This window comes from Lepisosteus platostomus, chromosome 19 (genome assembly GCF_059453375.1).
Source record: "Lepisosteus platostomus isolate fLepPlt1 chromosome 19, fLepPlt1.hap1, whole genome shotgun sequence".
In the NCBI taxonomy this organism is placed as follows: Eukaryota; Metazoa; Chordata; class Actinopteri; order Semionotiformes; family Lepisosteidae; genus Lepisosteus; species Lepisosteus platostomus.
In genome coordinates, this window is record NC_142629.1 from 1,761,224 (window position 1) to 1,786,467 (window position 25,244).

Here is a 25,244-nt window from a genome sequence, read left to right on the forward strand (position 1 = left end):
TTGCTGTAGAAAGTCGTCAAGCAGGAATTCTGGAACACACCGAGACCCTTGGGTACATGGTGGGGTGACCCCAGGGCCGGTTTGAGATCAAAGCCTACTCCCCTGCAGCCCTGGGGTCCTGCGGCGTGGGCTGGGCTCTGTTTCTGGTACTGGTCTGCGTTGTCTACACACTGCTATAGCGGAGAATGTTCTAATCAGTACCTGATGCCGGGAACGTAGCTACAGTAGTTTAGAGGCTCCATCCCTTATTCGACAGATGAAACAATCTCACATAACATCGTTTTTTTTTTTTCTTTTTCAAAAGTTGGCTTTGGCCACGAAGGGGGTACGAAGTCAAAGAACAGCTCGTAATTCTCTCGGCGTGCTCATGGGAGCTCAGAAATTTTTCTGCTGCAATTGTTGTTGTTATGGCTATGTATACTACCCTGATTTATTTTGCAAAGTGAGCCAAGCAGGAAGAAGAGGGTGCGTGAATACCTTTACCTGGAAACAGCAGCGGTTTGCCCTTGTGTTCCCTGGCATCCTCGCTGTTGGAAGTCTGGCTGCGACACTGCTGGCGCCTGCCGGACAGGGGGAGCTGCTGGCCGGTGGGCTCCCTGGGGCGGGACTGCGCCGGACCCTTCCGATGAGTGTGAGCTCACGGAGTCGTTGTCGCGGCAGGGGCACGGCGGACTGGTTCGGCGTCGGCAAGGACAGCGATGCCACTCAGAAATGGCAGAGGAAGAGCCTGTGGCACTGCAGCCAGCGCTACGGCAAGCTGAAGGCCCAGGTGATCCGTGAGATGGACCTGCCCAGCCAGGACAACATCTCCCTGACCAGCACCGAGACACCCCCTCCGCTCTACGTGCCCCCATCTCAGCATGGCATGCAGAAGGTAGGCCGGCCTGGTCGTGCAGCTTGTATTGCCAATCTTCAAATCGACAGGACATTTCTGAATGTCAGGGGAACAGAAAAATCAAAATAACCAATATCTATCTAATCACCAAATTCGCCCATTTAATGCTTCATTCTTACACCGGGTATACGCAGGGCCAGAGAGCAATTCAATTCAAGCAGTTCTTCGTGGATTGTGGTGGGATTTTAATAGATAAAGACGGGAGGAAAGTATTTTAAAAAGCAGAATTCCTTCTTATTCGTTTTAAAACGGCAAGTCGGGCAATCTGGCGCGCAGGCCCTTGTGCGGTGTGACGGCATCGTCGTCCGAACCCGGCTTGTGTCGGCCGCGCGCGCAAGCGACCCACTCCCCCCTCTCTCCGTCTTGCAGATCATCGACCCCCTGGCGCGGGGGCGGGCGTTCCGCATGGCGGAGGAGACGGACGGCTACAGCGCGCCCCACACGCCCGTCACGCCCGGCGCCGCCTCGCTCTGCTCCTTCACCAGCTCCCGCTCCGGCTTCAACCGCGTCCCGCGCCGCCGCAAGAGGGAGTCCGTCGCCAAGATGAGCTTCCGGGCCGCGGCCGCGCTCGTCAAGGTGAGCCCGCGGCCCGGGGTCGCGCTCGGGGCTGGGCCGGTCCGGGTGATCGCAGGCCCATCTCTCGCCTCTAGAGTCACGTCAGCACTGGATTACTGGGGGCTACCCCCCGCAGGGCTAACAGGGGGCGCCCCTGCCCTGAGAAGAGGGGGCTCCTGGGGTCACCAGTGTTCCGGGTGTGCCTGGAGGAGCCGGTGACGTTGTTGCTGTGTGACCTGCCCTGTTGTGCCGTGCTGAGTGCGCGTCACTGGCTGGGGGCCAGTGACGTGCGAGTGAGCTGTGTGTGTGTGTGTGCGTTTCCCCAGGGCCGCTCGCTCAGAGAGAGCACGCTGCGCCGCGCTCAGAGGCGCAGCTTCACCCCCGCCAGTTTCCTGGAGGAGGACACTGTGGACTTCCCAGACGAGCTGGACACCTCCTTCTTTGCGAGGGTGAGTCCAGCCCTCCCCCCCCCCTCTACACCAGCCCTCTGTCCCTCCTTATCCCCCTCCTCCTCCTCCTCATCTCCCCTCTCTTCTCCTCACTCACAGCTGTTACTCTGGGTGACCCCACCATCCTGACTTTTTCATTTTACATCCCAACTCCCTGCGTTCACGCTTCCTGGAAGACTGGCACTCTTGTGTTGCAGCTGTGCCCCACGCTGGTATATGATAAACAACAGCAACTTCTGCGGAACAGTTTTCAGAACACTTTAAAACTGTGTAGTATTTTTTTTTAAATCCAGTTTATATTCCGATTGCCTGAAGACAGAAAGATCGGAGCATTATGAGTCAGTTGGCCAGTCTTCCCACGCGCATGCCTGTCGGGGGGGGGCTGGGGCAAGCGGGGAGAGGCTCTCGTCTCCTGCAGCGCTTCTGTCGCCCTGACCTCTGACCTCTGACCTTGTTGGCGCAGGACGGGCTCATGCATGAAGAGCTGTCCACGTACGCCGACGAGGTGTTCGAGTCGCCCTCCGAGGCCGCCATCAAGGAGGTGGAGGCGGGCAGGGCCCCGGACGAGCCGGATCTCACGGGCAGCGCCCTGGACAAGACCGAGCTGGAGAGGAGTCACCTCATGCTGTGAGTCACTGTCGAGAACCGACAGGTTGGATAAGAGGCTCCTGTGCCATGCCCTGAACGCTGCAGAATAAAGAGCAACACTAGGGCTAAATCCGAGAGAGACGTGGTTGGATAACTGGTCCAGGAGTGGGAATCTGTGGGAGAATGTGGTGGCTTCAGTGGGAAAGCGTGCGTGAAACAGTGGGTTTGGGAATGCCACGGCGGTGTGGCGAGGAGGAGTGTGGGACGTGACAGTCACGCTTCTCCGTCTTCATCATCTGCACTCGAGGCCCAGGAAGCCGTGAGAGACTGCCCAGAGATGACCCGAACTAACGTCAGGGGAGAGTCATGACTGCTATCATTTGAATAAGCAGCCTTGTATCAGTCAAGCCTATTGTTTTTGAGTTGTAAAGATGATGAATTAAGCAAATTGAAGTTTATATTGAGTATAATGCAGAATCAGCAGTATGAGTATAATAGGCTACTGCTACACTACTCCACAGTGGTCAGATGGATAAAACACTTTAAGTGTTACATCCCTTCAGTTTTCCCCTCACAAGCCCCTTGCGTTTCAGGTTTTGTCTTCACAGTGCAGTGTGAAGACACTGAAGCCGACAGTGTGGTTTAAACCACGTGAGTGCATTAGGTAACACTTGAGGTGTTTAAACCCAGGACACATATTCAGCCAGGGCAAGAGTCTTGAAATTCTGAGCTTTACATACTGTGTCACTGTTACAGCTGCACTATGGCTCCATACTGTCACACTGCTGTCTTGGAGTATTATTATACTTCTGTGGGCTCATTGGTGCTTTGTGGTTGGGTAAATTATGGCTGTAAGCATATTTCAGGTGCAGCATTAAGATATAGTGAAAGGTGGTGACTTAAACATAGGACAGAGGCAAACCTTGTATTTCTTCCACTCTGCAGTTTTTTAACATGATTCACATTTGCCTTGACATCTTGTATGGTGTTAGAATATGCTCTGTTCTTAAGAGCATCTGTGTCATTGTAGTACATCTGCCCCTTTGCTGTTGGTTTCTGGTTATCTTTTGATATTCAGAGCAACTGCATTACAAGTACAAATAAATCCCACAAGACTCTCAATTTCAAAGCAAGACAGGTTGTGTCAAGTTCAGACTTAGCACAGAGCTTTTCAAGATAAATATGAGAACACAGTAAGAAATCCAGAAGAATATTAAATACAGCTTCTGCTGGACCAAGAGTTTAAATAAGTTGGTCCAGTGGTTAAGAAATAACTATGTTATTGTTATTGGCAGGCCTAGGTTACATATAAGCCTTAACTCTGCTGCTGACTTCCTCTGTGCTGCCCTGAGTAACCTTTTAAACCGCGTCCTTCAGGTGAGACGTAAACCCCTGTTCTTAAGTGTGCGACTCTGCAGGAGCAGCATTTGACTCCCAGCTTGCTCCCTAGTTTCAGTGCACTGCTGTGCATGAATGTCCGCTAAATAACACTGCGTTCTTTACTTCTGCAAAGACCTACCTGTGCATCTGCGACACCACAGTCTGCTCTTGATTTAGACTGCACGAACAGCGCTCATTTTAAACGAGAAGCTTTGTAAAGTGCTTTTCTGACAGTGGCTGGGCAGGGCTAATGATGGAGGTGGACAATAATGGTGTGTGGGAGACTAATGGAGCTCATTAGAAGAATGTGAGCTGGCAGTGGTAAAAACACAAGGACTTAGGCACTGGGTAACTGCTTATGCATAGAAATAAAAAACTTTTCCATTTTTCCATGGCTCATAGGTAAGTTAATAATTCTCTAATATCTTGACAGAATGTAGAATTGTACACTTTACTGGGTGTGTCCTAAGAGATACACTACTGATTCTCAAGTGGAATCGAGATGATTCTGAAGTCTTGAGACGTTTTAGGACACCTGCCAATGGCCGAGATAGAGTGCTTTAATAACTTAGGGAAGATGGAGTGGCAATGCGAGAAATTACTTCACCATGTGAATTAAGAGGAAAATCTCTTGAGATGCGAGGTTGTTCATAGCCCAGAGTGGAATCTACCCAGGGCAAGGGAGTTTTCACCCCTGTCCTGTACATGTGCCAATGTGCCAAGTGATCTTAAATTATATATACTGTACAGGACCTTATCTGAAGGACAAAACCTCCTCCAGCACACTGTCCTGGTCTTCATGCTGGGGAACAGGATTGGAAATTTTAGTCAGGAGGAAAGGGCACTCCCTACTGGTCGACCAGCACCACTTACAGCCTGAATTTCCTTGAAGACTCCCATCCCGGTACTAACCAGGCCCAGCCTCTCCCACCTGCTGAGATCAGGCAACAGGGGGGTAACTCCGCAGCCTGTAATAGAGATTATTGCAGTTCATGTATGGGCCAGTGATGCAGGTACCTGGAGCGTTTGTGACCTGTCCTGTCCAGCCAGTGAGTCTCTATATTAACACCCCGCCGCTCCACCTCCCTCCCCGCACAGACCACTGGAGCGAGGCTGGCGGAAAGGCAAGGAGGGCAGCCTGGTGCAGCCCAAGGTTCGATTACGGCAGGAGGTGGTGAGTGTGAGCGGGCAGCGGCGGGGGCAGCGCATCGCCGTGCCCGTCAAGAAGCTCTTCGCCAAGGAGAAGAGGCCCTACGGGCTGGGCATGGTGGGCAAACTGACCAACCGGACCTACCGCAAGCGCATCGACAGCTACGTCAAGAGGCAGATCGAGGACATGGACAACCACAGGTACCGGGCCGAATGGTGTCCCCATGACGTGTCCAGATATCCCCTCGCCCCGTTTCCGTAGGCTTTCCACGTTCGAGTGAATGTTGCAGGATCCATGGCAAACTCTTTGAGACAGGCCTGCAGCTGGAAAATGTGCACCCTGCTCCTTAATCCTCAGGAAATACTCCTCCTTCCCTACAGCGGCTTATTCATTCTGTAGTATTGGAACAGAAGTGTATCGGATGTGAAAGGATTTTGGGGGTGTTTTTTGGCATGTAACTGTCTGGCTAATTCTTTTTCAGACCGTTTTTCACGTACTGGATAACGTTCGTCCACCTGCTCATTACCATCCTGGCAGTGTGCATCTATGGCATTGCTCCTGTGGGGTTCTCACAGCACGAAACAGTCGATTCTGTAAGTGTAGCTTCCCTCTTCAAACACCAACCTCCTGCAGTAAAGCTGTAGAAGCACATTTATATGTGATACTGAGATCAATACTCATTTTAAGCGGTTTTATATTCCCATATACAAATATAAAGGTTTGTCTCCATTATTTGAAGGAGCGGGAATCATAACAGCCTCTTCTTCTTTTTTCAGGTTTTAAGAAATAAAGGGGTTTATGAAAATGTCAAGTACGTTCAACAAGAGAACTTTTGGATTGGACCAAGTTCAGTAAGTGTTTTCTTCTCTTCATAAAACAATCACGCTCGTTTTTAATCCATTCATTTTCAGTTACACTGTGCTTGAAGTAACAGGTGTCTTACACTAGAGTTAAAAAGCGCTGATTACAGTCGAACGATGTATAGTTCACAATCGGCCCGCTGCGGATTAGATGTGTTTAAGATGAAATCTTGGCGTTGGCTGAAGACACCGACGTGTGACAAGGTGTCTGTGGCAGCTGTCACGGAGCGTCTAGGGTTCTGTTTTTAAATTGCAGCCCCAGCGCTGATGTGCGGTTCTCGCTGTGTCCGGCAGGAGGCGCTCATTCACCTGGGGGCGAAGTTCTCCCCGTGCATGCGGCAGGACCAGGAGGTGCACGAGCTGATCCGGCAGAAGCGAGCCAAGGAGCGAGACTCCGCCTGCTGCGTGAGGAACGACAACTCGGGCTGCGTGCAGACGTCTGCCGAGGAGTGCTCTGTGAGTCCCCCCTCCGGCCTGAGAGACCCTGAAGGAGAACCGGCACTGACCGCTGGCCCTGGGGTCAGGCCCCTCCAGCCACTGGTCAGCCTGGACTTCAGCCACCACAGCACAGGAATGAGCACTCGTTCTACCCCTGTGGACAAATGATCACCCAGCTGCCCAGCAGACCAGCCTCAGGCAATAGCCCCCACCTCACATGAGTCCCTGCGGCGTACAGCACTCCATGCCAGAAAACGGCCAGTTTCTGTAATTAAAGAGCTGCACGCAAAAGCATCACCCCTCTGAACCACCACAGAACCTCCTGGCCGTGAGGAGGTGCTGGCCATCTGCCCCACAGCACAGCTTTTGGAAGCTCAATAACAAGAATCACAGTGTTTTGGGGGAGGGAGGGGGGGGGGGCTGTAATAGAATTGATTTATTTTATTTTTTATCCAATGTGATGGAGCGTTTCACTCCATTTCACCGTTCAGTCCAGGCCACCTGTAACTTCTGTGTTCCATGCCTGTCGCCCTTCGTGCCCTGGGACGGGTGTGACGCCCCCACGTGTCTCTCCCCTCGCCCACAGACAACCCTGGCGAGATGGGTGAAGTGGCCTCAGGACCCCAGCGTCCCCCGGCCCTCGAGCGGCCCCCCGCGGCAGTACGGCTCCGTGTGCCATCAGGACCCGCGGTAAGGCGCGCCGTCGCGGAGCGCTGGGTGATACGGCCCAGCCTGCGCTTCAGTCGCACTATGAGGAGCAGCTTCTGATTCCGAGAGGCGAAAGGGAAGGTGATGGAGGACCTGTGCTGAGTGAACACTACTGCAGGCAAACAGTGCTTTATAAGGCTCTGCGGATTGATGGGAATCATTTTTTTCTGAATGCTGATAAATTAGCCTCTTTCCTCCCTGTTCCCTGCGTACAGTGTGCCATTATCCACATTCAGAGTAGTAATCGGCAATCTAATTGCTGAACCCTTTTCAGAAGGGTCTTTCCCTCGTTGCCTTTTTATGGTCTGGCCGCCAGTGCGTTATCTAGTTGTGAGGAGTTGTGGGCTGCTAGCAGGTTGCAGTAATGGGCTCGTCTCCCTTCCAGGACCTGCCTGGAGCCGGCCTCAGTGGCCCCTCATGAGTGGCCTGACGACATCACCAAGTGGCCGGTGAGTTCCGGGGGGGGAGGAGGGGGGGCTGTGTGGGCCAGCCCTTGCACTTCTGTGTGAGCTGTGCTGCGGTTAGCCTGTGACATCACTGTGCTTTGTTTCGTTTCCTCTCCTGGTTCCCAGATCTGCACCCGGTACCACGCGGGGAACCGGACCAGCCTGCCACACATGGACTGCACCCTCATGGGCCGGCCCTGCTGCATCGGCACTAAAGGGAGGTGAGGAGAGCCCGCGGGTGGCGAGGGGGCGTGTGAGTTTGGACTCCACTCTGCTGATTTAAGTGTAGAAACACCCCAGCTTCTCCAGTGCAGTTTTGGCCCAACTGTTCCAAGCCCTGTTGCAGCTGGAGTCGTACAGCATGCATGCCTGCTCCGTAATGACTCCTGTAACATGGATGAGTAGATCAAGGCACCTGCTAAATATGGTTTTAACAATCATTAAAGAGTGGAAAGGGTTTGAAATCTTACTGTGCATATAATATGTACACAATAAATATAGTGTATATATATATACGTCTTGTTTTTGATTCAGCCCGAGTAGTCAATTGAACAATTCACCCGATTATTTTCTAAATTAGATCTGTAAAGGATTTTTATTAAGGTCTTTAACAGTTGATGACACAAGACATTCACTTCGTTAATGGTAGTTACCTATAAATCACTTCTGAGCCTGCTTAGAATTACTACAAGTGTGCAGCTAATTAAATAACGAGATCGACTATGCAACGGGAAAAGTGGCTGGGACAAAATCTAGAAGACACTAGGCCCTCAGGAACTGATTTGGAGACCCCCGGTTGAGAGGGGTGCTCTGTCCTGTGAGACATGGGACTTTGGTCGACTGTGTGCTTGGTGTTTCCAGGTGTGAGATCACTTCCCGCGAATACTGTGACTTCATGAAGGGATACTTCCATGAAGAGGCCACCCTGTGCTCGCAGGTAACTGACGGTGATCTTACGAGCAGCAGAAAAACACCTGTGTGTGCTATGACTTGTAGTCAGCCTGTTGGCCATTGATTGAACTGGTAGTCCATTGATGATGGAATTGAAAATAAGCACCTCTGCTGTGATGCACTGAAGGAATGCAGGTGATTTTCTCAATAGCGCATCATTTTTTATTGGCGTGAGTTGAAGAGAAGGGAGAATTCCAGTCAGACCAGTTCTTGGTCTTACGGACTGGACAGCCTTGATTGTACAGTACCTCTGACCGGTATGTCAGCAGACTGGGTCAAGTGGACCCATCTAATCTGTAAATTCTTCTCAGACAGCTTAACCCAATTGTTGGCGCCAGTGTTGCCTGACTGTACCGGTGTTTATGGTGATAGCAGACCTGACCCACTTGAAAAATATACAAAGGAAAAAAAAAACATTTCACTTGTCAGTGTGCTGATTGCACATCTAATTAGTTTTATGTTATTAGAAGTCTAAAAAGAGGAGAAGATGTGGTTTGGCATTAACAAGTATGTAATCACCATTAAGGGACCGGGTTAATCAGCCGTGTGGCAGCAAACGAAGACAGTTGTAATCGCTTCTGTCTGGCGTGGCACCTACCGATCAAATTTAATTGTAGCACAGGGAGAGTGAAGATCCAGTTTAAAGTCGCTGACCGGTTTCAAGTTCTTGCCCAGTGCAGAGAAAGCACCTGAAGGGTTTTAGTGATGTTCCAGGCCTGGGCAAGGTGTCAGGGAGAGTCGATTTGACCTAGTTCTTTATTATCTGCTTCTACTAACCCTCTCTTAGAGAAGTGCATTCATCACCATGCTCCTCTTCCTCACACTATACAGCTCTCACTGCTTGCAAGAGCACAGTCAGAGTGCTTCAGTTTATAAAAATTGTTCATTCACTGGGTACACCTCCCGGTCAAGGATTCTGGTCTTCTATGAACCTGAAGGTGACCGAGAAGGTCAGTATAGGGTCCACACATTTCTTTGCTGGTTGTGCAGTTGTTGACTCTGGTCATATACTGCACAACCCAGTTGTGTCTACCTCTCTTTGACATCTGCTGTGCTTCCTCTCTTTGAGACATCTCTCCCAGTATTTAGCTGATGTCAAACAAAAAAACATATGGTTGTTATTATCGGTCCATCCAACATGTACCTGCTTCATCCCATTCAGAGTCATGGGGGAGCCAGAGCTGATCTTGGCAAGCAGTGGGAGCAAGGCAGGATACACCCTGAAGAGGGCGCCAGTCCATCACAGGGCACATACAAGACACACACACAGACTCACGCCAGGGCCAGTTTTCCCAGAAGCCAATGAATCAGGCACCATGTCTTTGGACAGAGCACACAGAGCAAAGCCATGCGAACACGGGGGAGAGAACATCCAAACTCGACACAAAGACATCCTCAGGTCCAGAATTCAAACCAGGGCCCCAGGACAGAAACGCTCACCATACAATGCTGGAGTGAGAAATCCACTTAGAGCGCCAAAAAGGAGGCAGCTTGTGAAAGTTTCTGCGAATGCAAAAGTGCTCTCCAAAACATCGGGCGGGTTTCTGACTTGCGTGGTCATTACAGGTGCACTGCATGGACGACGTGTGCGGATTGCTGCCTTTCCTCAACCCCGAGATCCCTGACCAGTTCTATAGGCTGTGGCTGTCCCTCTTCCTCCATGCTGGGTGAGTGGACCAGCCCCTAACCCTGCAGGCCCCTGGAACAGTGCTGGACACACACCAAGTCCTGTTTCTGTGGTAGTGTGACCCATGGATAAGAATTGCACAGGGTTCGACAGAGTTCATTTTGTGGAACAAAATAATCTGGCTCCTTGGAACGAATGCACGTGTAGAGAAATCCTCTGCTATCTTGCATTAGTTCTTAATACTTGTTAAAATCCCTTAATTCAGCTCATTGTCAGGCACCTCAAATGCTAGCTAATTTTTACTTGATGACAGGCATTTTGCAGTTGCCAAAGTGCAATTTAAAAGCTGTATCCAGATGTGTTTCAAGTCTATGGTAGGTTTTTGCATGGAGTGAAAGTGACAAACTCCCCAAGAGGTCGGTAGGCCCAGCTGTACTGTTACATCGTGGAAGCCTGGTGTGCTGATGGGAGGTGTTGTAATCTCCTTCTAGAGAGCTCGTGATGTGAGGAGGCTGGGGGACCTGTTTTATCTGCGTCACCCACACCAATGCTGACTGAGCTGATAGCTGAGCAGTCTGGCACGTGCCCAGCTCATACACACCCGCAGGTCTTAACATTTTGTGATTTAAAAGAGCCTTATCTAATGCTCTTTGTCTTCCAGTAATTAATTCTGGATGAACCAAACCCCTTGTTAAGCAGAGTGCAACTGATCCTTCCCAGTGAGCTAGTTACTCACGTCTCTCAACTAAAGTGTCTGTTCTTCCCAGAAAGCTGAAATTGTCTCACCCACAGGGAGCCATATCCATAGCGTGGGGGTGATTTGAGCATTCTGTGGTATTTGTAGGTATTTAGGAAAAAAAAAATGTATTTTGTTGTTTACTTGTTTTATCAAACATTATTTGGATATCTCAGACTAAGAGTGTTACATATTTATGAGCCTAAAACTTTAACAACGGCAAAACGTCTCCTAAGAAATTAACAGGCTCTTGTGTTTGGCTTGTCTACCCCTTCAGCTGGCTTTCCAGAGGCATACTTAACTGAATTTGGAGCATTATTTTCCCAGTGTGCAGACTATGGGCAAGCTGCCCATGCAATTAATTTATCGTACAGTAGGCATCTTGCCGAGGTTCCCTGCTGGGAAGATATAAACCACCAAGATTTATGCAGCTGGCCCCAGGGAGTCTGTTGATTTTCTGCGGAGCCTGTCTCAAGTTCGTGTGCTCCAGCCCGTCTCTCGGTGTGTGTCTACACGCTGCCATGTTGTGTCGGACAAGGTGTGAGCGTCTCTCTGCCTCCCCTCTTCAGGATCCTGCACTGCCTGGTGTCCGTGTGCTTCCAGATGACCATTCTGCGGGACCTAGAGAAGCTGGCTGGCTGGCTGCGCATCTCCATCATCTATATCTTGAGCGGCATCACTGGGAACCTGGCCAGCGCCATCTTCCTGCCCTACAGAGCTGAGGTAGCGCATTGCCGTCCTCATTCCCAAGCAAGGACAGAAGCAAACACAGCACCACTTTATTGAGTTAGAATGATTTTACTTTTGCATCACAGTCAGTTCCTATAATCTGTATGTTAGAGCTGCTTTTTTACTCGAGGGATAAGATCCGAATGGACGTGTGGGTAAGTCAGGAACAATGCAGGATGGGTGGTTTATGATGAGTGCCCTGACCCCGTCCTCTCTCTCCCTGGCGTGGATCGGGCAGGTGGGACCTGCGGGCTCCCAGTTCGGGATCCTGGCCTGCCTGTTCGTGGAGCTGTTCCAGTGCTGGCAGATCCTGGCCCGGCCCTGGCGCGCCTTCGCCAAGCTGCTGGCCGTCGTGCTCTTCCTCTTCGCCTTCGGCCTGCTGCCCTGGATCGACAACTTCGCGCACATCTGCGGGTTCGTCTCGGGCTTCTTCCTCTCCTTCGCCTTCCTGCCCTACATCAGCTTCGGCCGCATGGACATGTACCGCAAGAGGTGCCAGATCATCGTGTTCCTGGTGGTCTTCCTGGGGCTCTTCGGCGGCCTGGCGGTGCTCTTCTACGTCTACCCCATCAAGTGCGAGTGGTGCGAGCTCCTCACCTGCATCCCCTTCACAGACAAGTTCTGCGAGAAGTACGACCTCAACGCGCACCTGCACTGAGAGCGGGGCCCCTGGGACCGGGCAGGGCCACACGCTGGGCTGGTGCTATTCCCACTCTCTGCCCCTCACGGCTGGGGGTACCTCCAGGTTTCGCTACTGTAGCCCCCATTTCTGCAAACTGTGACTTTTTTTTTTACTTTGTATTTTATTCTTTTTTTTTTTAAATGAGCGATGCCAAAAAGGCTTCTCTCCCATCTCAAGAAGACCCTTTTGTTCGTCAAGCAGCGCGTTGTACCCCTCAAAGTGTTTGACCCCCCCGTCCCACACGTTCCATCCCCCCCCCAGAAAGAGAATACGATGTCTAGACAGACATTTCCCTGCTCCCCGACAGGTTTCGGCAAATCCTCTATGCACAATAATGCATTATTTTGTATTTTCTTAGATTTTTTTAAAACCGTTTCCAAACTAGTCCACAGATTGACTCCACTGGGGGGGGAAGAAACAAAAAAATACCTTCAGTGCCTTGATGATAAATGTACCAACTACTGCCACGTTTTTATCACACCTGACTGAGCACTAAGATCATGTTAACCGTTATTGTTTACCGCTACTGTAGTGGTGATTGTTACAAAAAAAAAAAGGTAGCGTTTTAGCTACCACTTACTTACCTGTAACTGAGAATACAGCAAGAAACCCTTGTTCTGTCAGCTGGGGTCTCCTGTCTCTTATTGTGCCCACTCCGATATTCATGAACTCAGCCCTGGATGGGATTTTAACAATCCCCCCCGTTATTTATCCTTTGCTTCCCCGCAACCCCATCCACCTGCCTATTCTCAGCAAGCACCCGATACAAGATCGTCAAAGCCAGACCCTGGGTGGCTGCAGGTTCATACAGCACCATGCTGTTGATTCACAGGCTTGTAATCAATATTAAGTGAGGACACAGGACGGTCTCTTTCATTTGCGTGTCGCAGCAGCACCTGTAAGATTCCATTCATAACCTTCTGGGGCTTAAATATTTGAAAGGGCCTAGTATGATTGATTAAGAATTCTGGATGGCTGCAGCTATAACTGATTTTTTTTATAGTTTATTAAAATTATCAAAGCAAAAGTGAACAACACTGAACAAAAAAAGGATATACAAATAATAGAAAACAAGATGCTAGTAACAGACCAAAAAATGCATTTTACAGCCACTTATAGCCCATGTTAATTTCCATCTCCAAGTAGAAACAACAACAATGAGTAACACTGCACTTTGTGGATGGAGCCAAAAAGCAGACACAAAAAGCCAAAAAGTTAATTTCACCTAAAACAAAATGCATGTGCACCGAGACTATTGAATATTCCAGGCTGGATCTAGCCAATTTTGTCTCAGTGTTAACACAAACTAATTTGTTTTCATTTAGGCAGACTGCAGTCCTTACAGTAAATGACTGTTGCTGTTCAGATGACATCTGTTTAGATTGCAACCGTGCTGTGCTGTTCTGACTCCACAGTTCAACCATTACAACAGAAACACCGCACTCGCACTGAAACCGTTCCCCTTAACACGTCATGACACTGAGCCATAATACAGGCCGTAAACGCCTGGACTCAGATGTTCAGTTTCCCCGCTATTTCAAGTGAGAACCAGTTAGTTTCAAACTCTCTCAGAAAAAAAAAAGATTCTAACCACTGTGCGCCGTTTTATACGAGTTTTGAGACTACGTTTAAAAAGCAACAGCATTATTTTCTTGGGTTCATTTTTACACATTTTTTGGGGCGACAGTCAGCTTGACGTGAGTTACAGTTTGTACAGGCGATGGCCGCCGTGGCTTTTACGCGTCAAGCAGATCTCTGGGGCACCGACCGAGCAGGGCAGCGGGGCGAAGACAGCCCCGCGCTGGCGTTTATCCTGCCGGTTCTCGAACCCGCGATCCGGGAGTGGGGAGGGTGGAGGCCCAGAGCCTGGACCCATCAGGCTGTTCCGTTACCGAGGAGACGGGGGAGGCGGGCGCAGTGGAGAGTGCCGCTCGTACCTTGCCGCACGGGGGCGCGTGGGGGGGGGCGTCCGCGGAGCCCGGCGCTCCTAGCAGCCGCTGTTCCGCCGCTCGAAGGCGCTCCCCCCGAGCGGGTACTCCATCTCGACGAAGCTGAGCGAGCCCACGGCGATGGCGGAGGCGCCCTTCTCCTTGAAGCCGGCCTTGCGGTAGAAGGGCACCAGGAACTCCTCGCAGACCAGCAGGGCCCTGCGCAGGCCGGGCAGGCAGCGCAGGTACTGCAGGTAGCGCCACAGCAGGATGGAGCCCTTGCCCTGCTGGCGACACTGCCGGTGCACTGACAGCACATGGATGTGCACGGTGGGAGTGTCCGGCACATGCGTCATCAGCGCCTCCTAGAGGACGGGGGGGGAAACAGGCTGTTAAAAGGTTAAGTGTCACAGACTTTAAACAGCTGTGCTGTGCAGCTGCTGACTCCTCACTGCGTTAAAAAAAAAAAGGGTATGGAAATAATTTGAGATTGTGTATTCATAACAAGGATGGCTGAAGTCACTACCATCTCATTTGCACCGGTGACCAGAGAACATGGAACGTTTTTTTTTTTAATTGGGGATTTTAAAGAATGAAGAGGTACATTATGACGTGTGTTCGTTATGCAGAGGAATCGACCGGGACTCTAAGCAGAACTCAAGCCCAGTCTAGCTGTATTTAATATAGGTGGAGGGAAGGGGATGTAAAGGTCTTTGTTCGGCGGGTGCCAGGGATATTCGAGGGCTGAGCGAGCAGCGGCGCACACTGACCTGCGCCAGTCTCTCCTTGTCCCACCCGGAGCCGATTATGAAGGCCACCAGCTGGCCCTCCTCAAACCAGCCCAGTGACAGCTCAGGGCACAGGCGCAGGAAGTGCAGCACCTCCTCCAGGGTGAGGGGGCACTCCCCCGACACTGACACGAAAGCTGCACAGGAGACACACAGGTGGAGAGGGGAGACACACGGGGGAAGGGAGAGAGGGAGACAGATTAGTTACCGCAGGAGTCCAAAATCTTAATTTCACTTTGAGGATTACCGATTACCGATTGGCTCAGACAACAGCTGCCTGTTTCAACTCGGCTTTAGCCAGAGGGCTATACTGTAGAGGCTGTTGTTATAGTCAGAATATAGTTTATCGTTCCATAGTGTAGAAGTAATTTTACACTTAGTAGACATTCAAGAGGATAATGACTACACACGCATGGAACAGGTTTTCAAAAAGTCGCATTTCCACAGGAATTTAAGCTGCATCACCCGACAGGCATGGTTGTAACACATCGAGACGTGATTCTGACAAAATTACTCCTGGATGTTTAAAACATTTAATTTAGGATTTATAAACTAGCACAACACAGCCATAAAAGAAAAAAAAAACAGGTACTGTATACACTGAACTTGAACTTGAACTTTATTGCCATATGTAACCGGTACTGGTACAATGGAATTCTTACTTACAGAAAGTCTTGTAATCACTTATTCAATAGTAAGAACTACTTAATTTGCAAAAAACAGTTTTGGTGAGGTACCATTTCAAGTAAAAAAAACTATTAATGCTGTTAGACTGGGTGTAATGCATCTCACACACACACGTTCTTAAAATGCATTCCCATTTGACACAGCACAGGGTGAGTACACCCTGTGACAGCAGTGTGGCCTCTTAAGTGAGGTGCTTCCCCTTGAACAGCTCTAGTTGTGTAAATGGGAACGAGCCCTTTGTCCAGACAAGAAGGTGATATGATACTGCTACTTGTTGAGAAACATTTTAAAATCTAGTAAAACTCTGTATTAAATCATTTTCACAGGGGTGAGAAACACATTAAGTGAATTAAATGGGACCGGCGGAAATGTTTCCTTTCAGGTTTGGAGAAAAAAAAAACGCCTCCAGTCAGCTCATCTCTGCTCCACGCAGTTGCCGACTGCTCCCCTTCTGCGCGGTCTCTGAAAACTGCCTCTCAGTTTTGGCCGGGCCATGAGCGAACGCCAGAACAGAGCCAGTTAGAGGGTGAGACCCCAGGGGCACCCGAGGGCAGGGCCTGGCAATCGGCGTGTTCTGCTGCGAGACTGTGGCTCCAGCAGGACGTTCCTTCCATTAGATGACCGTCGCCTCGGGTGCACGATGGTGCCACAGCCCTTGGACTGGCAGTTCTGTACCTCACACCCTGTGCCCCTGTCCCCCCACCCCTACCCCCGAGCCCATGGGGCGCCTGCTTCCTTACCTTCCCGCTCGATCTCGAAGACGCTGATGGCATCCTGAGGGGTGAGGTTGCGGAACTCGCTGGCGGGGAGGGTGTGGCGCCGCTGGCGGCCGCGGCCGGACACGCTCACCGGCGCCTTGAGGAAGAAGGGCTTGAGGAAGGGCGAGCTGCACAGCTGCTGCTGCTGGGCCATGGTGGGGGAGCGGTGGTCCCCTGTCTGCCTGCGGGACGGGCTGCTGTGAGGAGATCTCCCTGCCGCCGCCGTCTGCGCCCTCCAACACGCCGCACCGCGGACCAGAACACCCAGCCTCTCAGAATCTCGGGCAATTAGCCAGTTAGCGTAATCTCCCTCTAACGCTCGCGCGTGCTCCCTCTCCTTCTCCTGCTGTCTCTCTCCCTGGCACCCAAGAGAGACTGGAGGCCTGCCCGGGTCTCCCGTTCCTTTGTCGGTTGTCAGCCCCCCACGCCTGCCCGCCTGCTGCAAAGAGCCCGTCTCCGTCCCGTCCCAGGCTCCAGTCCCAGCAAGCCCCTGTCTGAGCTGCCGTCACACCAGCTGCAGCAGGAGTCTGACACCAGTTAGCAGCGAGGATCAGCTCTCCTTACAGTCCGACACCCTCCTAATCCCGCCACAGCATCCACAGCAAAGAGGGTTAGCTGCCTGTGCACGTGCCCTCCTAAGCCAGTGGAATCCAGACACCGAAGCAAAATCAGTATGATACAGCCACTTCTGCGGAAAGACTCTCAGCCTGGACTAATTCCGTCTCAGGGCAGCCACAGGCAGGTCTGCGGGGTGGGAGTGGGGGGGCTTCAATTATATCTTGATTTTTAAAGTCCTCCCACCCCAGCTGAGGTGCACCTTCCCAGTTTGCACGTCTACATCAATATCTTCCAATGGCCAAGGTTTAATCAAAGGAAACCCCAGATACAAAAAATAAGACTCATTTCTGGACGGCTTCATCTAGTGCTGCTGCATGCCACTAATAAATCACGCACTGCACGCATACTTGTATAAATATCGATCAGTTTGGCATTATGTGTGCCAAATCCGAGAGCAATTCTACCATGCTATGTAACGGCACGCCTAAGCAAAAGCACAGTGTACTACAGAGTGGAGGAGCTGACAGCATGAGTGTGCCATCACTGTCCCTGGCACTTTGTCTCTCAGGAGTGTGCCAATGGTCCAGGAGATCTGTGCCATCACTGCCCCTCCCAGTCCAGACACCAAGGGCATGTGGACTTTAGGATTAGCGTGCACAGGGAGTGGAGATTTGTTTGGATCGCTCACGAGTTGCTCAGGAGACACAAAGAGGGTTAGTTCGTTAGCTAATTCAATGAGACAGTATGGCTAAGGTGTCACCTGCACCTCACGCTGCTGTTTGGTAAGCTGGGCTGCATGAAGTGCTGACGCATTTTACTCCTCACCTCAGGTGCCTTTGGAGAAGGGTTACGTTCTAACGAAGAAGGAAAGCTCTGCAGCCCCATAAGGTCTTTTACCTCCTGCCTTCCACCAGCCCTGTGGGATCAGCAGAGGAGATGGGAACCTCTTCATCCGCGTCTCATTCAGAAGACATAGGGACACACCGCTCCGTTTCTCTGGGAGCTGGGTGGGTCTCTCTCACCTGGTTTGAAAAACAATAGGAGTATAAATCACAAAGCATGAAAAAAGATGTAGTAAACATGCCAAATGAATATTTAATACAGAGCACTACATGCAGTAACATGTTACAGAACTATTCCTGAAAGAATGATCACGAATGGATAAGAAATGAAGACTGTTATTCAGAGACCCTCAGAGAGGATAATTCAGCTGGCACTTGGGCCAGGGGCGCCCACAGACAGGACCCCAATTCAAGAAATGAGAACAAAACTGAAACCAGAAACTAAAGACTAATCAGTCTTGCCTAACTGTTCCTGGCAGAATTAAGGACAATAAAGCATTTACAATGCCATTGTTTTGTAAATATTTTTTTTAGTTAACAGTCAATATAGATTCAGCTTGAGCAAACAGAATGTTTGGGCATACAGTACAGAACAAATATGGAGTTTCAATTCAGGAATGTTACGCTCAAGCTGTCCAGATCTCCTTTAGGTTACATTTTGGTCTTTAAATATTTATGATTAATTAAAATAAAAGTGTTCTCATATACAGACATCTTAAAAGGAGCAAAATCTCTTCAGTCTAGATAAAAGGAAATTCCAAATATACGGGATCTTAAGGACCAAAACCAGCGCCAGCCAGAGGGCCTATTTCTAACTCACTTTCACACATGGAAATTATAAGGGAATTCATGTTGGGCGCAAAGAGGAAAAGCGTCCTGTATCCTGCGGTTTCCATTTTCTCCGGCCGAGATGATGCAGTTCCACGTTTTACCACACGGTAGCGGTGTTTTGCTGTTAAGGCAGGTATCCGTCTATAATGTTGATTGTAAATGACCCAGGAATTGAGAACGGCACAAACGTTGCTACATGGCGCGCCTGCCGACTACAAGGCAAACCCGTGAGTGTCCCAGTATGGAAAGAAAGTTTTATTTTTTTTTCTTAGTGCTCTGTTTTAGATCAGGCATGGCTTTCACACCCCTGGAAACTTATACTCGGTCTCTTTTGATGCAGAAAAAATATTACTGCGATGCTTTGTGCGAGACCTCTCGGACTGATTTTCTAGGACGAAAAGAAATAATTCTGTTGTGTGCACAACACCTGACCTGCAATCCAAAGGCCTCTGACAAAACAATTGACACACTGATGCTTCCTGATGGCATCAGTGCCAGATCCTCTCCTTTTCCCCAGTCATTGACATCAGTCTTGCAATCACCATGCTCCTGATTGCCAACACTCAGCTCGCTGCTTATCACAATCACCAAACACAAAGACACGCACCAGCCTCAAGGATCCTGAAAGAGAACAACAAGGCTGAGGGCTGATTTATATGCTGTGGTGCAAGTGGCCTGAGATTAACCTCAAAGCACACAAGCAAACACATTAGTAATGATGTCAACATTTCCTGAACACCTGACTGTCACGTCGTTGATGCCAGTTGGTTCCAGATTACAGCCCTGAGCCCTGTGGAGTAAACTAGCAAGACACGTGACATCTAGGGCTCAGAGACTGGTGAACAGGCATGTGCTCGTTCAGGGTGCACGCTGGAACGGGCCAGAACCCCACAAGGCAGCACCTGCAACCTGGGGCAAAAGTATCAGACATCTAGAGCTCGTGTTGCTTCCAGAGGCGTGGTCGCCCACCCTACTAGCTTGAGAGACGCTCACTGCAGACCCCCTGTTGATCAGCTGTGGCAAACGGCAGTCAGCCCAATGCATGTAGCCCTGTTGTGTCTTTTCAATACAATGTCAGTGCACCTGCTACCAAAAAAAAAAAAAGATTTTCCCGAAAATGAGTTGGTGAGGTTGTTGCAGTTGTAAGCAATAAGTTCCTTGTGGTGCTCTCAGTTCTGGTCCTGGAGGGCCACAGGACACCAGGTTTTACAGGTAACTGAAAATCCTCAGTGGATGAAGACTTGGAAACAGTGGTTATAAAAACCAGTTAAGGGAACAATCCGTTCAAATCAAGTCCAGGGCGGAATGAACTCCCCACCCCCACCCCACCCCACCCAGGGGTGAGAATCAGTGGTTTAGACTCTGGTCCCCAGCCGCTGACTGAGGGAGGAGAAATATCACCTGCTAGCCCGCACCTACAAGAGGAAGACCTGCTGTTGGTAGGCTGTTAAAATAAGTCTAAACACCAGAGCCTGTCCAGCATGCACAGCGAGGGAGAGGAAGACACTTGAAATCGAAAAATGTAGATGCAGCTCTTTACTTCTCTATTAAATTTCTGATCTGATGCCTCTTGCTCTGCATTAACAGGGATTGCATTTTAATCACATTTCCAACGAGAACTGCCTGTATACCACACGCATTATAAACTCGCATAAACCACACAAGCTGTCCAAAACCGAGTACAGCCTCCAAGTGAGCCACACTGCATATTGTGGCGGAGTACATAGTTAATACGCTGCCTGGAGAAGCTCTCCCTATAAGAATGACTTGACCTTTACCGTCTACCTGATTTTTAATCTCTCCAGATGGCTCTGAATACCCATGAGTGAAAAACAAGATTTTACAGCGTTATCAAGCACTAATTACCCCAGGTACACTCAGCCCTGTCAGGGAAGCCTATTTTAGGAACACTCTAAACGGGAAGTGAAAAGGCAAATGGATATGAAATGCCTCCATCTGCCAGATTCCATATTTATAAGTCTAATCATGCAGGAGGCAGGCAGGGCCCTGTGCTGTAACCCCCTCGTCTCCACTCTCGCCCAGAGCTCTGCAGGCTGGCCGGAGCAGCCAGGAGTCGTGCTGGGGAAATCAGACATGATCATATCCAGACATATCCTCACCTCCTCCCACCTGGCCGACAAGACTCGCCTCCACAGAGGCGCTGTAGAGCAGCTGCTATTAGGTAATAAGTAGTAGTTAAACAAAAAAAAAAGCTTATAGTGCATTTTGAAGCCAACAAAATGCGACATGGTGAAAAGCAGGTTGAGTTTGAGTCTGGGTAATGTTACTACGACCCGGGTGGAGTCCATTCAGGATATTTCATGGTGGTGACCTAGAACCAGTATATGTCCTTCCTACATGTAATCCCCAGAGCCAGCTGTTTGCCAGTCAAGAGCATGCGGAATCAGTAATATAAACACAGGATGCATTTGCTGACAAGGGTCTCACCGAGTTAACAGAAGTGTAGTAATGAAATCAAAGGCAGCTCACTCAGGAACGTCACTGGAAAATTACGAGATCCCACTTGAAGTCTTTACCTTGGATGGCCAGATCATGGAGGGCAGGCGTGTGAAGGAGCATGTTTTTATCCTGCTACGTCCGATTGCCTGCATCGGACACACCTGCACAGTGGGTCACTGTGGGTCAGGCCAGCTGCTCGAGATCTCGGAAAGCTTTCCCCGTGCAGCAGTCTCAAACCACATTCCCCTTTTCACTCCCAAGAGCAGCACAAAAGCACTGGGAGATACAATTCAATAAGCCCTCTCGTTTGGCACCTGCAGAGTTTAACATATTCATCTAGACTTGTGAAAAACACAGGTCGATCTCACCTAGGCAGCCTTCAGTGCCTTGAAATGTCTCCTAACAGATCACAGCTATTAGAGCCAGTAAGCTGAGTTAAGGACCAGCCCAGTGAGTTTTCAAAGAGAACATTTTGCTGAGAGAGGAAATGAGGTAATGCAGAACACAACCAAGTGCATGCAATTTTCATTTTAATCACTTGGAATCTATAAAGGCAAGAATTAGCCTTTTCATCTTTAATGCTAATAGCTTATTTTTTATATGACAAGGAAACAGCATCTGTGTTAATTGGGTAGAGTTTGTAATTTAGGGATAATTAATGTGTCAATTTAGCTCTCCAATTTAATGCACCTATCCAGTGAAATCCTGTTTTTTTAACTATTGCTGAACAAAAAAAAAATTAACTGGCCATAATTTAACACCTGAACTCGGTCCCTTGTTAAATTTGGATTAGAAAAAACTTTTAAAGTAAAAGGGAAAAAAATGACAGGAAAACTAAATGACACTGTGTTTTTCACAGGCTGGCGAGAGTGAGCGGCCCTCTTTATCTCAGCACCAGGGAGGAAACGAGATTCACCCCCCCTTCTCACCCTCCAGCCCCACAAAGAGACGATAATGTGATCTGAAGAGAGACATATTAGAAACCACTGATCTGCATCCAATCATCACAGAGGAGGAGACCTGCTGACCCTCTCAGAGTTTACCATTAGAAATTTCACCCGCTAATTAGGATGCGTTCCTGTTTGCCTGCATCGCAATGGGGGGGGGCGCCGTGACACTGAGTGGTGTGTCAGACAGGGGGGCTAGGACCGAGCACCACGACACAGACAGGCTCAGCAGCTCCCGGGAGGCAGAACTGCTGCGTTCGTCTTCTGGTGTTCGAGATCAGACTAACGCTGCCCACAGATGCCTAGCATCCCCGCAAAATACCCTGTCCTGGGTAACTCCTGCGAGGTGAACAAAGAGGACTTGCAACGCAGAATTACTGTCCACCTGTACACCCCGACTTTATCCGAGAGCACCAGGCCTCGGGGCAGGGTGGAGGTGTTCAAACGGACCCTTTCGCCGTGGCGCAGACGCACGCAGGGACGCCAGAGCATGGCAGGCTCCCGCGCCCCGGCCCGCGAGACACTGAAGCCGTATCAGTACGTTAATGACGGTCACCACAGGAAAGAGGCGACGCTCACTCACTTCAGCAGCAGCACCCGAGAGAGACGCACGACTTGATAAATGAGCCCCCAAATCTCACCCCCCCCAGTCACCGCCATCAACGCCCACTTCGCTGCCCCCCAGGCTCAGCAGTGCGGTCGTAATGCTCAGGTGCTGATGGATTAACTGGTTTATCCTCAGGCGCGATGCTGACCTCACGACCCCCAGGCTCGTGTGTCTGTGGGCAGTGCGGACGCTGGACACTGCTCAGGCCTGTCCCCTGTGTCCCCCTGGGCTCCAGCGATGACATCGGAGCCGCCCTGGGGGTGACACGCTGCTGTCAACACTGCAGACACAATGAGAGACGATGGCTCCCTCACACCCCACCAGCCAGCCACGCTGCTGAAAGTCTCCTAACCACCTCCTACCGCTGTCAGACTCCTGGAAATGAGTGGGGCTATTGTGCACTGATAAAAAAAAAACCTGGGTCACCCACAGTGGCCAGGGAACAGAGACAGATACTGCCCCTGTAAGAGACAGTCATCTAGACTAATTTCATAACAAAACCGTAATCTGTGATTCAGCAGGCCTGCTGGAGTGAAAGAGAGGAGCTGCAGGAGCATTAGCAAGATTGTGGTGATATAAGGTTTTTGAACAGAGAGCTAGAGTGTATCGGTCTTAGGCGAATACACACAGGAATTGTTTCAAGAAATATGCTAAGGGCCAAAGATCAGGCAGTACTCACTTATATGATGGAAGCAACACTGACCATTAGGGTCACACCAGCCTCCATTGCGTCACCCCTCAACTCCGGACCTGCGATTTCTAACTGCAGCTTGCCAGCAGGTGGGTGGCATGAAGGGAAGCTGTTGCAATTACTGGCAACAAAACCATGCCTGTGAATAATTACTGCCTGAAACAACAGATCCCAATGACAGAAGCTCGGAGCAGTGGTGTGATATGGATACAAATGAGAGCTCATTTCAGCGTCCTCTCTACAGGTGGCTCAGTCCTGGGGCTGCCCCCACTTCGTCGCACACAGGGTTCAGCGGTCCTGCACCCGCGACCAGCCTCATCACCGACACACCCCCGGCCTTCCATCAGCTCTGAACCCCTTCGGCAGGAGGCTGTTCCCTGCTAATTCTTCTCTTTGCAGAGAAAGCTAACAGTTCCTCACGCACGCAGCCTGGTCATCGGGGATGACTTTAGCGAGACCCGCAGTGTACACAGAGACACCCCCATACCCTACTATGACCGCCTAACACACAGCTAATGCAGATCTTGAAGACAAGTCTCCTCCCCTTCCGAAGGGCTACTGTGGCTCCATTCTATCCCAACACAATTTCTAAAATTACACAACAAAATTAAATCTCCCGACGGAGAAGACAAGAGGCTTTTATTGTGGAGCATCATTCTGGCATGAGAAACCTCATCTTTGAACCTGCTCCTTTTCTCGAGCCACTCACAAATTCCCCCCTAACACACACACACCCAAAAAATCCATCAAACTAACGTCAGGCTTCTGAAGTCGGCTCCGCCTTGTGCACGGTACTCCCTATTTCATTTTGAAAATAAAATATTTACTGAACAGTGGGTTCCACCTGCTTTTGTGTACTTTGTCTGCGTTCCTGTTCAAACAGAGGAGTAAAGGCAAGGCTGTGGAGATGAGGAGACAGTAGGACCTGTATTCCAGGCAAGGACACTACATAATCAGACACAGACTGTCGGGGGGGGCGGGGGGGGGGAGGCGCCCACATGTGTCCGGCCGGCCACAGCTGCACTTGACACCCCGGCGTTCACAGCTCACCTGATCTCTTCAGAGCCGACGGGCCCTGTGACAACTCAAACGCCACCTCCATTGTGCAGAAGAATGTACAGAAGGGTGCCTGCCTGGAACTCGCCGGTGCGGTCTCATCAGTCACCGGCACAAGTCCGGGCTTGCTGCTTCCGAAGGCGCGGCCCAAATCACAGGTTAACCACAACAGCCGTTTTACTGCCTTGAGCACTTCGGGGCGGAGAACAAGGAAAAAAAAACGGCTCTTAAGCGCAAATCAAACAATGAGGATTACAGTGATCTGGGAGCTGTCGGAGCAGCAGGAATCAACACCTCCCCAGTCCCGCACATCTATTTGCAAGAGCTGTTGGAAAATCATCAGCTCCACTTTGCTCTTCGGCTCGCCAGCCGCAGGCCTGAAATGAGGGCTTGTTTTCTCAGCCTTATCTGCACCAGGCAGGGGTCATTATCCCTCCCCCCCCACTGGGACTCGACGGGGAGATTTATAGGAAGCCCCACAGGCTGGCACAGACACCCACACATGCGGAGGTCTCTCTAGCACAGACCCCAGGGGAGGGGTCCAAACACTGGGGTATTTATCTTCGCCTCACTGGGAAATGTTCCGATAAGCTCAGTAAATTTCTAGCAGTGGTTTGTTTTTATTCTGATAGGGGGTGGCAGGAGGGAGGAGGGGAACGGTGGAGTATGCAGATCGGGGCTCTATTCATTACCAGAAGGATGCTTTTTCCTTTTAAGGGTCAGGGCCACCTGGAGCCAGTCCTGAAATCAGAGGGGTGGGATCTGCCTCAGACAGGACGCCCTCACTCCCGCACAGGGTTAGAGGCCCCAGACAACCCAGCTAGCCTGTGTTTGGAACGTGGGAGGAAACCAGAGCACCTGGAGAAAACGGACAGAACATGCAAACTCCACACAGCA

At 50.3% G+C, this 25,244-nt stretch overlaps 2 protein-coding genes across 16 annotated transcripts in view; one reads left to right on the forward strand and one right to left on the reverse strand.

Moving 5' to 3' along the window:
• The window catches only part of rhbdf1a (rhomboid 5 homolog 1a (Drosophila)), a 67,661-nt gene extending 54,844 nt beyond the window's left edge, over nt 1–12,817 (forward strand). For all 8 annotated transcript variants that reach the window (XM_088612990.1, XM_088612992.1, XM_088612989.1 and 5 more), the window contains 15 exons: nt 661–874; nt 1,265–1,471; nt 1,777–1,899; nt 2,363–2,526; nt 4,966–5,217; nt 5,499–5,610; nt 5,794–5,868; nt 6,172–6,333; nt 6,902–7,005; nt 7,409–7,472; nt 7,596–7,690; nt 8,331–8,406; nt 9,987–10,087; nt 11,353–11,506; nt 11,751–12,817. In XM_088612990.1, coding sequence (XP_088469116.1) covers nt 661–874; nt 1,265–1,471; nt 1,777–1,899; nt 2,363–2,526; nt 4,966–5,217; nt 5,499–5,610; nt 5,794–5,868; nt 6,172–6,333; nt 6,902–7,005; nt 7,409–7,472; nt 7,596–7,690; nt 8,331–8,406; nt 9,987–10,087; nt 11,353–11,506; nt 11,751–12,170 — 2,323 coding nt within the window. In that variant the 3' untranslated portion in view covers nt 12,171–12,817. The remainder of the gene's footprint in view (nt 1–660; nt 875–1,264; nt 1,472–1,776; nt 1,900–2,362; nt 2,527–4,965; nt 5,218–5,498; nt 5,611–5,793; nt 5,869–6,171; nt 6,334–6,901; nt 7,006–7,408; nt 7,473–7,595; nt 7,691–8,330; nt 8,407–9,986; nt 10,088–11,352; nt 11,507–11,750) is intronic.
• A 368-nt stretch (nt 12,818–13,185) lies between these two features.
• Nucleotides 13,186–25,244, reverse strand: part of aanat2 (aralkylamine N-acetyltransferase 2) — a 40,838-nt gene continuing 28,779 nt past the window's right edge. Inside the window, exons 2-5 of one of the 8 annotated variants that reach the window (XM_088613005.1) lie at nt 17,811–17,935; nt 16,338–16,537; nt 14,893–15,047; nt 13,186–14,487 (exon numbers count right to left, since the gene is read on the reverse strand). In XM_088613005.1, the coding sequence (XP_088469131.1) occupies nt 14,182–14,487; nt 14,893–15,047; nt 16,338–16,509 (633 nt within the window). In that variant the 5' untranslated portion in view covers nt 16,510–16,537; nt 17,811–17,935 and the 3' untranslated portion in view covers nt 13,186–14,181. Of the gene's footprint in view, nt 14,488–14,892; nt 15,048–16,337; nt 17,936–24,341; nt 24,540–25,244 lie in introns of all 8 variants that reach the window. The other 7 variants (XM_088613004.1, XM_088613003.1, XM_088613002.1 and 4 more) reach the window with 7 other exon arrangements.